This window comes from Heterodontus francisci, chromosome 29, assembly GCF_036365525.1.
Source record: "Heterodontus francisci isolate sHetFra1 chromosome 29, sHetFra1.hap1, whole genome shotgun sequence".
Taxonomy (NCBI): Eukaryota; Metazoa; Chordata; class Chondrichthyes; order Heterodontiformes; family Heterodontidae; genus Heterodontus; species Heterodontus francisci.
The window spans coordinates 5855759-5869370 of record NC_090399.1 but is presented as its reverse complement, the minus strand read 5'-3'; the positions used below and the strand labels follow the sequence as shown (position 1 = coordinate 5869370).

General features: G+C 51.6%; 1 protein-coding gene across 1 annotated transcript in view; it reads right to left on the bottom strand.

Annotated features, from left to right (window-relative positions):
• The window catches only part of LOC137345912 (LIM/homeobox protein Lhx9-like), a 31204-nt gene extending 18256 nt beyond the window's left edge, over positions 1 to 12948 (bottom strand). The window contains exon 1 of the mRNA XM_068009159.1: positions 12811 to 12948. Within this exon, the coding sequence (XP_067865260.1) occupies positions 12811 to 12948 (138 nt within the window). The remainder of the gene's footprint in view (positions 1 to 12810) is intronic.
• Positions 12949 to 13612: the final 664 nt, after the last annotated feature.

Sequence of the window (13612 nt, the reverse complement as noted above, 5' to 3'; positions counted from 1 at the left end):
GGATGGAGAATGTGAGTGGAGCAGAGGATGGGAAGTGAGGGTGGAGAGTGAGGGTGGAGAGTGAGGATGGAGAGTGAGGATGGAGGGCGAGGATGGAGAGAGAGGATGGAGAGTGGGATTGGAGCAGAGGATGGGGAGTGAGGATGGAGAGTGAGGATGGAGAATGTGAGTGGAGCAGAGGATGGGAAGTGAGGATGCAGAGTGAGGGTGGAGAGTGAGGATGGAGTGTGAGGATGGAGAGAGAGGATGGAGAGTGAGAGTGGAGAGTGAGGATGGAGAGTGAGGATGGAGAGTGAGGATGGAGAATGTGAGTGGAGCAGAGGATGGGAAGTGAGGATGGAGAGTGAGGGTGGAGAGTGAGGATGGAGGGTGAGGATGGAGAGAGAGGATGTAGAGTGAGAGTGGAGTGTGAGGATGGAGATAGAGAATGGAGAATGTGAGTGGAGCAGAGGATGGGAAGTGAGGATGGAGAGTGAGGATGGAGAGTGAGGATGGAGAATGTGAGTGGAGCAGAGGATGGGAAGTGAGTATGGGAAGTGAGGATGGAGAGTGAGAATGGAGACTGAGGATGAGGATGGAGAGTGAGAGTGGAGAGTGAGGATGGAGAGAGAGGATGGAGAGAGAGGGAGAGTGAGAAGGGAAAGTGAGCTTGGTGAGTGAGGATGGAGAGTGAGAATGGAGAGAAGAGAGAATGAGGATGGAGAGTGAGGATGGAGAGTGAGGATTGAGTGTGAGGGTGGAAAGTGAAGATGGAGAGTGAGGATGGATATTGAGGGTTGAAAGTAAGGGTGGAGAGTGAGGATGGAGAGTGAAGTTGGAGAATGAGGATGGAGACTGAGGGTGGAGAGTGAGGAATGAGAGTGAGGATGGAGCATGACAGAGGAAAGTGACGGTGGAGACTGATAATGGCGAGAGAGGATTGAGAGTGAGAATGGAGAGTGAGGATTGAGAGTGAGAGTGGAGAGTGATAATGGAGAGAGAGGATGGAGCATGAGGGTGGAGAGAAGAGAGAATGAGGATGGAGAGTGAGGTTGGAGCGTGAGGATTGAGAGATAGAATGGAGAGCGAGGATGGAAAGTGAAGATGGAGAGCGAGGATGGATATTGAGGGTGGAGAGTCAGGGTGGAGAGTGAGAAGGGAGGGTGAGGATGGAGAGTGAGGATGGAGAGTGAGGGTGGAGTGATGGGGGAGAGTGAGGGTTGAGAGTGAGGATGGAAAGTGAGGGTAGAGAGTGAGGATGAAGAATGAGGATGGAAAGTGATGTTGGAAAGTGAAGGTGGAGAGTCAGGGTAGAGTGCAAGAATGGAGAGTGAGGATGGAGAGTGAAGGCGGAGAGTGAGGATGGAGAGTGAGGGTGGAAAGTGAATTTGGAGAGTGAGTGTCGAGTGTGAGGATGGAGAGAGAGGATGGAGAGTGCGGATGGAGAGTGAGGATGAAGAGTGAGAAGGAAAATTGAAAGTGGAGACTGAGGTTGGAGAGTGAGACTGGAGAGTCAGGATGGAGAAGAGGATGAAGAGTGAGAATGGAGAGGATTAAGGGAGAGGATGGAGAGAGAGGATGGAGAGTGAGAGTGAGGATGGAGAGTGAGGATGGAGAGTGAGGATGGAGGCTCAGGATGGAGAGTGAGAAGGGAGAATGAAGATGGAGACTGATGATGGAGAGTGAGAAGGGAGAATGAGGATGGAGTGTGAGGATGGAGACTGAGTATGGAGTGTGAGGATGGATACTGAGGGTTCAGAGTGAGGATGGAGAATGGGGATGGAGAGTAAGAATGGAGAGTGAGGATGGAGAGTGAGAAGGGAGAATGAGGATGGAGTGTGAAGATGGAGGCTGAGGATGGAGAGAGAGGATGGAGAATGTGAGTGGAGCAGAGGATGGGGAGTGAGGATGGAGAGTGAGGGTGGAGAGTGAGGATGGAGAGTGAGGGTGGAGAGTGAGGATGGAGGGAGAGGATGGAGAGAGAGGCTGGAAAGTGGGAGTGGAGCAGAGATGGGGAGTGAGGATGGAGAGTGAGGGTGGAGAGTGAGGATGGAGAGTGAGGATGGAGCATGAGGATGGAGAGAAGAGAGAATGAGGATGGAGAGTGAGGATGGAGCGTGAGGATTGAGAGATAGAATGGAGAGCGAGGATGGAAAGTGAAGATGGAGAGTGAGGATGGAAATTGAGGGTGGAGAGTCAGGGTGGAGAGTAAGGATGGAGAGTAAGGATGGAGAGTGATAAGGGAGGGTGAGGATGGAGAGTGAGGATGGAGAGTGAGGGTGGAGAATGAGGATGGAGAGTGAGGATGGAAAGTAAGGGTGGAAAGTGAAGATGGAGAGTGAGGGTGGAGATAGAGAAGGGAAAATGAGGATGGAGAATGAGGATGAAGAGTAAGAATGGAGAATGAGGATGGAGAGTGAAGGTGGAGAGAGAGGATGGATATTGAGGGTGGAGAGTAAGAAGGGAGAGTGAGGATGGAGAGTGAGAAGGGAGAGTGAGAAGGGAGAGTGAGGGTGGAGAGTGAGGATGGAGAGAGAGGATGGAGAGTGATAAGGGAGAATGAGGATGGAGAGTGAGGATGGTGAGTGAGGATGGCGAGTGAGGATGGGGAGTGAGGATGGCGAGAGAGGATTGAGTGTGAGAATGGAGAGCGAGGATTGAGAGTGAGGGTGGAAAGTGAAGATGGAGAGTGAGGATGGATATTGAGGGTGGAGAGTAAGGGTGGAGACTGAGGATGGAGATTGAAGATGAAGAATGAGGATGAAGATTGAGGGTGGAGATTGAGGGTGGAGCATGAGGGTGGCGAATGAGGATGGAGAGTGAGAGAGGAGAGTGAGAGTGGAGAGTGAGAGTGGAGAGTGATAATGGAGAGAGAGGATGGAGCGTGAGGATGGGGAGAAGAGAGAATGAGGATGGAGAGTGAGGATGGAGCGTGAGGATTAAGAGATAGAATGGAGAGTGTGGATGGAAAGTGAAGATGGAGAGTGAGGATGGATATTCAGGGTGGAGAGTAAGGGTGGAGAGTGAGGATGGAGAGTGAGAAGGGAGGGTGAGGATGGAAAGTGAAGTTGGAGAGTCAGGGAAGAGAGTAAGGATGGAGAGAGAGGATGGAGAGTGAGGATGGAGAGAGAGGATGGAGAGAGAGGATGGAGAGTGAGGATGGAGAGTGAGGATGGAGAGTGAGGATGGAGAGTGAGGATGGAGAGTGAGGATGGAGAGTGAGGATGGAGAGTGAGGATGGAGAGTGAAGGTGGAGAGTGAAGGTGGAAAGTGAAGGTGGAGAGTGAGGATAGAGAGTGAATTTGGAGAGTGTGGGTAGAGTGATAATGGAGAGAGAGGATGGAGAGTGAGAAGGAAGATTGAAAGTGGAGACTGAGGTTGGAGAGTGAGGATGGAGAGAGCGGATGGAGAGTGAGGATGGAGAGTGAGGATGGAGAGAGAGAATGGAGTGTGAGAGTGGAGAGTGAGGGTGGATGTTGAGGATAGATAGAGAGGATGGATAGAGAGGATGGAGAGTGAGAGTAGAGAGTGAGGATTGAGAGGATGGAGAATGTGAGTGGAGCAGAGGATGGGGAGTGAGGATGGAGAGTGAGGGTGGAGAATGAGGATGGAGAGTGAGAATGGAGAGTGAGGGTGGAGAGTGAGGGTTGAGAGTGAGGATGGAGAGAGAGGATGGAGAGTGAGAGTGGAGAGTGAGGATGGAGACTGAGAAGGGAGAGTGAGGATGGAGGGAGAGGATGGAGGGAGAGGATGGAGAGAGAGGATGGAGAGTCAGAGTGGACAGTGAGGATGAAGAGAGAGGATGGAGAATGTGACTGGAGCAGAGAATTGGGAGTGAGGATGGAGAGTGAGTCTGGCGAATGAGGATGGAGTGTGAGAATGGAGACTGAGGATGAGGATGGAGAGTGAGGCTGGAGAGTGAGGGTGGAGAGTGAGGATGGAGAGAGAGGCTGGAGAGAGAGGCTGGAGAGAGAGGGAAGGTGAGAAGGGAAAGTGAGGATGATGAGTGAGGATGGAGAGTGAGGATTGAGAGTGAGGATTGAGTGTGAGAATGGCGAGCGAGGATTGAGAGTGAGTGTGGAAAGTGAAGATGGAGAGTGACGATGGATATTGAGGGTGGAGAGTAAGGGTGGAGAGTGAGGATGGAGAGTGAAGTTGGAGAATGAGGATGGAGAATGAGGATGGAGACTGAGGGTGGCGATTGAGCGTGGAGAGTGAGCGTGGCGAATGAGAATGGAGAGTGAGGAATGAGAGTGAGGATGGAGAGTGAGAGAGGAGAGTGAGGGTGGAGACTGATAATGGAGAGAGAGGATTGAGAGGGTGAATGGAGAGCGAGGATTGAGAGTGAGGGTGGAAAGTGAAGATGGAGAGTGAGGATGGATATTGAGGGTGGAGAGTGAGGGTGGCGAATGAGGAATGGGAGTGAGGAATGAGAGTGTGGATGGAAAGTGTGGATGGAGAGTGTGGATGGAGAGTGAAGATGGAGAATGAGGATGGAGATTGAGGGTGGAGAGTGAGGGTGGCGAATGAGGATGGAGAGTGAGGAATGAGAGTGTGGATGGAGAGTGTGGATGGAGAGTGAGGATGGAGAGAAGAGAGAATGAGGATGGAGAGTGAGGATGGAAAGTGAAGATGGAGAGTGAGGGTGGAGAGTGAGGGTGGAGAGAGAGGATGGAGAGTGAGAGTGAGAGTGGGCGTGAGGATGGAGAGAGAGGATGGAGAGTGAGAGTGGGCGTGAGGATGGAGAGAGAGGATGGAGAATGTGACTGGAGCAGAGAATTGGGAGTGAGGATGGAGAGTGAGGCTGGCGAATGAGGATGGAGTGTGAGAATGGAGACTGAGGATGAGGATGGAGAGTGAGGGTGGAGAGTGAGGATGGAGAGTGAGGATGGAGAGAAGAATGAGGATGGAGAGTGAGGATTGAGAGTGAGGATTAAGAGATAGAATGGAGAGTGTGGATGGAAAGTGAAGATGGAGAGTGAGGATGGATATTCAGGGTGGAGAGTAAGGGTGGAGAGTGAGGATGGAGAGTGAGAAGGGAGGGTGAGGATGGAAAGTGAAGTTGGAGAGTCAGGGAAGAGAGTAAGGATGGAGAGAGAGGATGGAGAGTGAGGATGGAGAGAGAGGATGGAGAGTGAGGATGGAGAGTGAGGATGGAGAGTGAGGATGGAGAGTGAGGATGGAGAGTGAGGATGGAGAGTGAGGATGGAGAGTGAAGGTGGAGAGTGAAGGTGGAAAGTGAAGGTGGAGAGTGAGGATAGAGAGTGAATTTGGAGAGTGTGGGTAGAGTGATAATGGAGAGAGAGGATGGAGAGTGAGAAGGAAGATTGAAAGTGGAGACTGAGGTTGGAGAGTGAGGATGGAGAGAGCGGATGGAGAGTGAGGATGGAGAGAGAGAATGGAGTGTGAGAGTGGAGAGTGAGGGTGGATGTTGAGGATAGATAGAGAGGATGGATAGAGAGGATGGAGAGTGAGAGTAGAGAGTGAGGATTGAGAGGATGGAGAATGTGAGTGGAGCAGAGGATGGGGAGTGAGGATGGAGAGTGAGGGTGGAGAATGAGGATGGAGAGTGAGAATGGAGAGTGAGGGTGGAGAGTGAGGGTTGAGAGTGAGGATGGAGAGAGAGGATGGAGAGTGAGAGTGGAGAGTGAGGATGGAGACTGAGAAGGGAGAGTGAGGATGGAGGGAGAGGATGGAGGGAGAGGATGGAGAGAGAGGATGGAGAGTCAGAGTGGACAGTGAGGATGAAGAGAGAGGATGGAGAATGTGACTGGAGCAGAGAATTGGGAGTGAGGATGGAGAGTGAGTCTGGCGAATGAGGATGGAGTGTGAGAATGGAGACTGAGGATGAGGATGGAGAGTGAGGCTGGAGAGTGAGGGTGGAGAGTGAGGATGGAGAGAGAGGCTGGAGAGAGAGGCTGGAGAGAGAGGGAAGGTGAGAAGGGAAAGTGAGGATGATGAGTGAGGATGGAGAGTGAGGATTGAGAGTGAGGATTGAGTGTGAGAATGGCGAGCGAGGATTGAGAGTGAGTGTGGAAAGTGAAGATGGACAGTGACGATGGATATTGAGGGTGGAGAGTAAGGGTGGAGAGTGAGGATGGAGAGTAAAGTTGGAGAATGAGGATGGAGAATGAGGATGGAGACTGAGGGTGGCGATTGAGCGTGGAGAGTGAGCGTGGCGAATGAGAATGGAGAGTGAGGAATGAGAGTGAGGATGGAGAGTGAGAGAGGAGAGTGAGGGTGGAGACTGATAATGGAGAGAGAGGATTGAGAGGGTGAATGGAGAGCGAGGATTGAGAGTGAGGGTGGAAAGTGAAGATGGAGAGTGAGGATGGATATTGAGGGTTTAGAGTGAGGGTGGCGAATGAGGAATGGGAGTGAGGAATGAGAGTGTGGATGGAAAGTGTGGATGGAGAGTGTGGATGGAGAGTGAAGATGGAGAATGAGGATGGAGATTGAGGGTGGAGAGTGAGGGTGGCGAATGAGGATGGAGAGTGAGGAATGAGAGTGTGGATGGAGAGTGTGGATGGAGAGTGAGGATGGAGAGAAGAGAGAATGAGGATGGAGAGTGAGGATGGAAAGTGAAGATGGAGAGTGAGGGTGGAGAGTGAGGATGGAGAGTGAGGGTGGAGAGAGAGGATGGAGAGTGAGAGTGAGAGTGGGCGTGAGGATGGAGAGAGAGGATGGAGAGTGAGAGTGGGCGTGAGGATGGAGAGAGAGGATGGAGAATGTGACTGGAGCAGAGAATTGGGAGTGAGGATGGAGAGTGAGGCTGGCGAATGAGGATGGAGTGTGAGAATGGAGACTGAGGATGGAGAGTGAGGGTGGAGAGTGAGGATGGAGAGTGAGGATGGAGAGAAGAATGAGGATGGAGAGTGAGGATTGAGAGTGAGGATTGAGTGTGAGAATGGCGAGCGAGGATTGAGAGTGAGGGTGGAAAGTGAAGATGGAGAGTGACGATGGATATTGAGGGTGGAGAGTAAGGGTGGAGAGTGAGGATGGAGAGTGAAGTTGGAGAATGAGGATGGAGACTGAGGGTGGAGAGTGAGCGTGGCGAATGAGAATGAGAGTGAGGGTGGAGACTGAGGATGGAGACTGAGGATGGAGAGTGAGGATGGAGAGTGAGGATGGAGAGTGAGAAGGGAGAGTGAGAAGGGAGAGTGCGGATGGAGGGAGAGGATGGAGAGAGAGGATGGAGAATGAGAGTGGAGAGTGAGGATGGAGAGAGAGGATGGAGAATTTGAGTGGAGCTGGGGGTGGGGAGTGAGGATGGAGAGTGATGGTGGCGAATGAGGATGGACTGTGAGATTGGAGACTGAGGATGAGGATGGAGAGTGAGGGTGGAGAGTGAGGATGGAGAGTGAAGAGGGTGAGTGAAGGTGGACAGTGAAGGTGGAGAGTCTGATGGAAAGTGAAGGTAGAGAGTGAGGATGGAGGGTGAGGAGGGTGAGCGAAGCTGGAGAGTGAGGATAGAGAGTGAGGCGGGTGAGTGAAGGTGGAGAGTGAGGATAGAGAGTGAGGAGGGAGAGTGAAGGTGGATAGTGAGGATAGAGAGTGAGGAGGGAGATTGAGGATGGAAAGTGAAGGTGGAGAGTGAGGATAGAGAGTGAGGAGGGTGATTGAGGTTGGAAAGTGAAGGTGGAGAGTGATGATAGAGAGTGAGGAGGGAGAGTAAGGATGGAAAGTGAAGGTAGAGAGTGAGGAGGGAGAGTGAAGGAGGACAGTGAAGGTGGAGAGTGAGGATAGAGAGTGAGGAGGGTGATTGAGGTTGGAAAGTGAAGGTGGAGAGTGATGATAAAGAGTGAGGAGGGAGAGTAAGGATGGAAAGTAACGGTAGAGAGTGAGGAGGGAGAGTGAAGGAGGACAGTGAAGGTGGAGAGTGACGATGGAGGGTGAGGAGGGAGAGTGATGATAGAAAGTGAAGGTCGAGTGTGAGGATAGAGAGTGAGGAGGGAGAGTGAAGGTGGATAGTGAGGATAGAGAGTGAGGAGGGAGAGTGAAGATGGACAGTGAAGGTGGAGAGTGAGGATAGAGAGTGAGGAGGGAGAGTGATGGTGGACAGTGAAGGTAGAGAGTGATGATAGAGAGTGAGGAGGGAGAGTGAAGGAGGACAGTGAAGGTGGAGAGTGAGGATGGAAAGTGAAGGTAGAGAGTGAGGATGGAAAGTGAAGGTAGAGTGTGAGGATAGAGAGTGAGGAGGGAGAGTGAAGGAGGACAGTGAAGGAGGGCAGTGAAGGTGGAGAGCGAGGATGGAAAGTAAACGTAGAGAGTGATGACAGAGAGTGAGGAGGGAGAGTGAAGGTGGACAGTGAAGGTGGAGAGTGAGGATAGAGAGTGAGGAGGGAGAGTGATGGTGGACAGTGAAGGTGGAGAGTGAGGATAGAGAGTGAGGAGGGAGAGTGATGGTGGACAGTGAAGGTGGAGAGTGAGGATAGAGAGTGAGGAGGGAGAGTGATGGAGGACAGTGAAGGTGGAGAGTGAGGATAGAGAGTGAGGAGGGAGAGTGAAGGAGGACAGTGAAGGAGGACAGTGAAGGTGGAGAGTGAGGATGGAAAGTGAACGTGGAGAGTAATGATAGAGAGTGAGGAGGGAGAGTGAAGGTGGACAGTGAAGGTGGAGAGTGAGGATAGAGAGTGAGGATAGAGAGTGAGGATAGAGAGTGAGGAGGGAGAGTGAAGGCGGACAGTGAAGGTGGAGAGTGAGGATAGAGATTGAGGAGGGAGAGTGAAGGTGGACAGTGAATGTGGAGAGTGAGGATAGAGAGTGAGGAGGGTGAGTGAAGGTGGACAGTGAAGGTGGAGAGTGAAGAGGGAAAGTGAAGATAGAGAGTGAGGAGGGAGAGTGAGGAGGGAGAGTGAAGGTGGAGTGTGAGGAGGAAAGTGAAGGTAGAGTGTGACGATCGAGAGTGAGGAGGGTGAGTGAGGATGGAAAGTGAAGGTGGAGAGTGAGGAGGGTGATTGAGGATGAAAAGTGAAGGTGGAGAGTGACGATAGAGAGTGAGGAGGGAGAGTGAAGGTGGAGTGTGAGGAGGAAAGTGAAGGTAGAGTGTGACGATCGAGAGTGAGGAGGGTGAGTGAGGATGGAAAGTGAAGGTGGAGAGTGAGGATAGAGAGTGAGGAGGGTGATTGAGGATGAAAAGTGAAGGTGGAGAGTGACGATAGAGAGTGAGGAGGGAGAGTGAAGGTGGAGAGTGAGGAGGGAGAGTGAAGGTGGAGTGTGAGGAGGAAAGTGAAGGTAGGGTGTGACGATCGAGAGTGAGGAGGGTGAGTGAGGATGGAAAGTGAAGGTGGAGACTGATGATAGTGAGGAGGGAGAGTAAGGATGGAAAGTGAAGGTAGAGAGTGACGATGGAGGGTGAGGAGGGAGAGTGATGATGGAAAGTGAAGGTAGAGTGTGAGGATAGAGAGTGAGGAGGGAGAGTGAAGGTTGTCAGTGAGGGTGGAGAGTGAGGGCGGAGAGTGAGGATGGAGAGTGAGGATGGAGAGAAGAATGAGGATGGAGAGTGAGGATTGAGAGTGAGGATTGAGTGTGAGAATGGCGAGCGAGGATTGAGAGTGAGGGTGGAAATTGAAGATGGAGAGTGACGATGGATATTGAGGGTGGAGAGTGAGGATGGAGAGTGAAGTTGGAGAATGAGGATGGAGACTGAGGGTGGAGAGTGAGCGTGGCGAATGAGAATGAGAGTGAGGGTGGAGACTGAGGATGGAGACTGAGGATGGAGAGTGAGGATGGAGAGTGAGAAGGGAGAGTGCGGATGGAGGGAGAGGATGGAGAGAGAGGATGGAGAATGAGAGTGGAGAGTGAGGATGGAGAGAGAGGATGGAGAATTTGAGTAGAGCTGGGTGTGGGGAGTGAGGATGGAGAGTGATGGTGGCGAATGAGGATGGACTGTGAGATTGGAGACTGAGGATGAGGATGGAGAGTGAGGGTGGAGAGTGAGGGTGGAGAGTGAGGATGGAGAGTGAAGAGGGTGAGTGAAGGTGGACAGTGAAGGTGGAGAGTGTGGATGGAAAGTGAAGGTAGAGAGTGAGGATGGAGGGTGAGGAGGGTGAGCGAAGCTGGAGAGTGAGGATAGAGAGTGAGGTGGGTGAGTGAAGGTGCAGAGTGAGGATAGAGAGTGAGGAGGGAGAGTGAAGGTGGATAGTGAGGATAGAGAGTGAGGAGGGAGATTGAGGATGGAAAGTGAAGGTGGAGAGTGAGGATAGAGAGTGAGGAGGGAGAGTAAGGATGGAAAGTGAGGATAGAGAGTGAGGAGGGAGATTGAGGATGGAAAGTGAAGGTGGAGAGTGAGGATAGAGAGTGAGGAGGGAGAGTAAGGATGGAAAGTGAAGGTAGAGAGTGAGGAGGGAGAGTGAAGGAGGACAGTGAAGGTTGAGAGTGAGGATAGAGAGTGAGGAGGGAGAGTAAGGATGGAAAGTGAAGGTAGAGAGTGAGGAGGGAGAGTGAAGGAGGACAGTGAAGGTTGAGAGTGAGGATAGAGAGTGAGGAGGGAGAGTAAGGATGGAAAGTGAAGGTAGAGAGTGAGGAGGGAGAGTGAAGGAGGACAGTGAAGGTGGAGAGTGACGATGGAGGGTGAGGAGGGAGAGTGATGATAGAAAGTGAAGGTAGAGTGTGAGGATAGAGAGTGAGGAGGGAGAGTGAAGGTGGATAGTGAGGATAGAGAGTGAGGAGGGAGAGTGAAGGTGGACAGTGAAGGTGGAGAGTGAGGATAGAGAGTGAGGAGGGAGAGTGATGGTGGACAGTGAAGGTAGAGAGTGATGATAGAGAGTGAGGAGGGAGAGTGAAGGAGGACAGTGAAGGTGGAGAGTGAGGATGGAAAGTGAAGGTAGAGAGTGAGGATGGAAAGTGAAGGTAGAGTGTGAGGATAGAGAGTGAGGAGGGAGAGTGAAGGAGGACAGTGAAGGAGGACAGTGAAGGTGGAGAGCGAGGATGGAAAGTAAACGTAGAGAGTGATGATAGAGAGTGAGGAGGGGAGAGTGAAGGTGGACAGTGAAGGTGGAGAGTGAGGATAGAGAGTGAGGAGGGAGAGTGATGGTGGACAGTGAAGGTGGAGAGTGAGGATAGAGAGTGAGGAGGGAGAGTGAGGAGGGAGAGTGATGGTGGACAGTGAAGGTGGAGAGTGAAGATAGAGAGTGAGGAGGGAGAGTGATGGAGGACAGTGAAGGTGGAGAGTGAGGATAGAGAGTGAGGAAGGAGAGTGAAGGAGGACAGTGAAGGAGGACAGTGAAGGTGGAGAGTGAGGATGGAAAGTGAACGTAGAGAGTGATGATAGAGAGTGAGGAGGGAGAGTGAAGGTGGACAGTGAAGGTGGAGAGTGAGGATAGAGAATGAGGATAGAGAGTGAGGATAGAGAGTGAGGATAGAGAGTGAGGAGGGAGAGTGAAGGTGGACAGTGAAGGTGAAGAGTGAGGATAGAGATTGAGGAGGGAGAGTGAAGGTGGACAGTGAAGGTGGAGAGTGAGGATAGAGAGTGAGGAGGGTGAGTGAAGGTGGACAGTGAAGGTTGAGAGTGAAGAGGGAAAGTGAAGATAGAGAGTGAGGAGGGAGAGTGAGGAGAGAGAGTGAGGAGGGAGAGTGAGGAGGGAGAGTGAGGGTACAGGGTAAGGATGAAGAGTGAAGGAGAAGTGAAAGGGCGGAGATGATGAAGTCGGAGATATTTAACTTGCCACCCAAGTTGATAGGGTTGTTAAGAAGGCGTATGGTGTGTTGTCTTTCATTAACAGGGGATTGAGTTTAAGAGCCGCGAGGTTATGCTGCAGCTCTATAAGGCCCTGGTTCGACCACACTTGGAATATTGTGTTCAGTTCTGGTCGCCTCATTAAAGGAAGGATGTGGAAGCGTTAGAGAGGGTGCAGAGGAGATTTACCAGGATGCTGCCTGGACTGGAGGGCATGTCTTACGAAGAAAGATTGAGGGAGCTAGGGCTTTTCTCATTGGAGCGAAGAAGGATGAAAGGTGACTTGATAGAGGGGTACAAGATGATGAGAGACATAGATAGAGTGGATAGCCAGAGACTTTTTCCCAGGGCGGAAAGGGCTATCACCAGGGGGCATAATTTTAAGGTGATTGGAGGAAGGTTTCGGGGAGATGTCAGAGGTAGGTTCTTTACACAGAGAGTGGTGGGTGCGTGGAATGCGCTGCCAGCGGTGGTAGTAGAAGCAGATACATTAGGGACATTTAAGCGACTCTTGGATAGGTACATGGATGATAGTAGAATGAAGGGAATGTCGGTAGTTTGATCTCAGAGTCGGTTAAAGGGTCGGCACAACATCGTGGGCCAAAGGGCCTGTACTGTGCTGTACTGTTCTATGTTCTATGATTAATGTATTCGATAGGATAGATAGTGAAAAGTATTTCCTCTGGTGGGCAGTGTCCACGACAATGGGACACAAGTAGAGCCAGGCTGGTTCAGAGGGATTGTGTTCCGGTAGATAGAGAGAAGTTGCCAATGGCAGCGGGGGAGTCGGTAACCAGAGATTACAGACTGAAGGGAATTGGCAAATGAACCAGACAGGGGGATGAGGAGGCTGTTTACACACAGCGGGTTGTGGTGATCTGGAATACGCTGCCTGAAAGGGCGGTGGAAGCTGATTTAATAGTGACTTTCAAAAGGAAATTAGACAAATACTTGAAAGCATAAAATGTGCAGGGCTATGGGGAAAGTGGGAGGAGGGTGGAAATAATTGGAGAGCTCTTTCAATGTCAGGATGGGCCGAATGGCCTGCTTCTGAGCTATACGATTTGACGCTGTCTCAGTCTCCGTCTCTCCTGTCAGTCACAGTTTCACGCTGCTGCTCTCAATGAGAAAGGAAATATTCAGATACAACTCACCTCCTCCAAGCTCATTTCCACACTGAGACCGGGTTGGTATGAAGCATCTCTTGCCTCCAGCCCAGTTTCCCGTATTTCTTCTTCCGGGAATCCATGGAGCAGCATGGTGGAATACTGGAAGTTGCAGTCCCCATCCATCCCTGCGGGGGTGGGGAAGGAGGGGGGTGCGGCGAGGTGGTGCGACCCTTGAACCCTTGTACTAGGCCGAGGCTGCGGCCTAGCGCGTCTCACAGCCTGGGCAATGGGTACTCCTCCTTTGAAGGGAAAAAGCAGCAGCTGTTAGTCGAGAGCACCTGCAGTGATCATGCTACACCTCTCACCTCTGGTCAACACTGACACTCTCACACCAGGGCTGTGACAGGGCAATCACTGCTGTCATGTAGGAAACATGGCAGGCAATTTGCACACAGCAAGTTCCCCTGAATAGCAACGTGGTAATGGCCAGATTATCTGATGGTTGAGGGATAAATATTAGCCCCAGGGCATTGGGGATAACTCCCCTGTTCTTCTTTCAAATATTGACTTTGGTATCTTTTACGCCCACCTGAGAGGGCAGTGAGGGCCTGGACTGAAAGTCTCATCCTGACAGCACCCCTCAATACCGCACATGGGCTGGAGTCTCTGGAATAGGGCATGGACCAGAATCTTCCCACATTCCTTTCTATGCCCCCAGTGACTTCCCATCCTGACGTCAATGCTTTGAGCTCTGCCAGAGCCCCTTTCTCTCGTAGAACCATAGAACAGTTACAGCACAGAGGGAGGCCATTCAGCCCATTGTGTCTCTGCTGGCTAAAAAAAACGA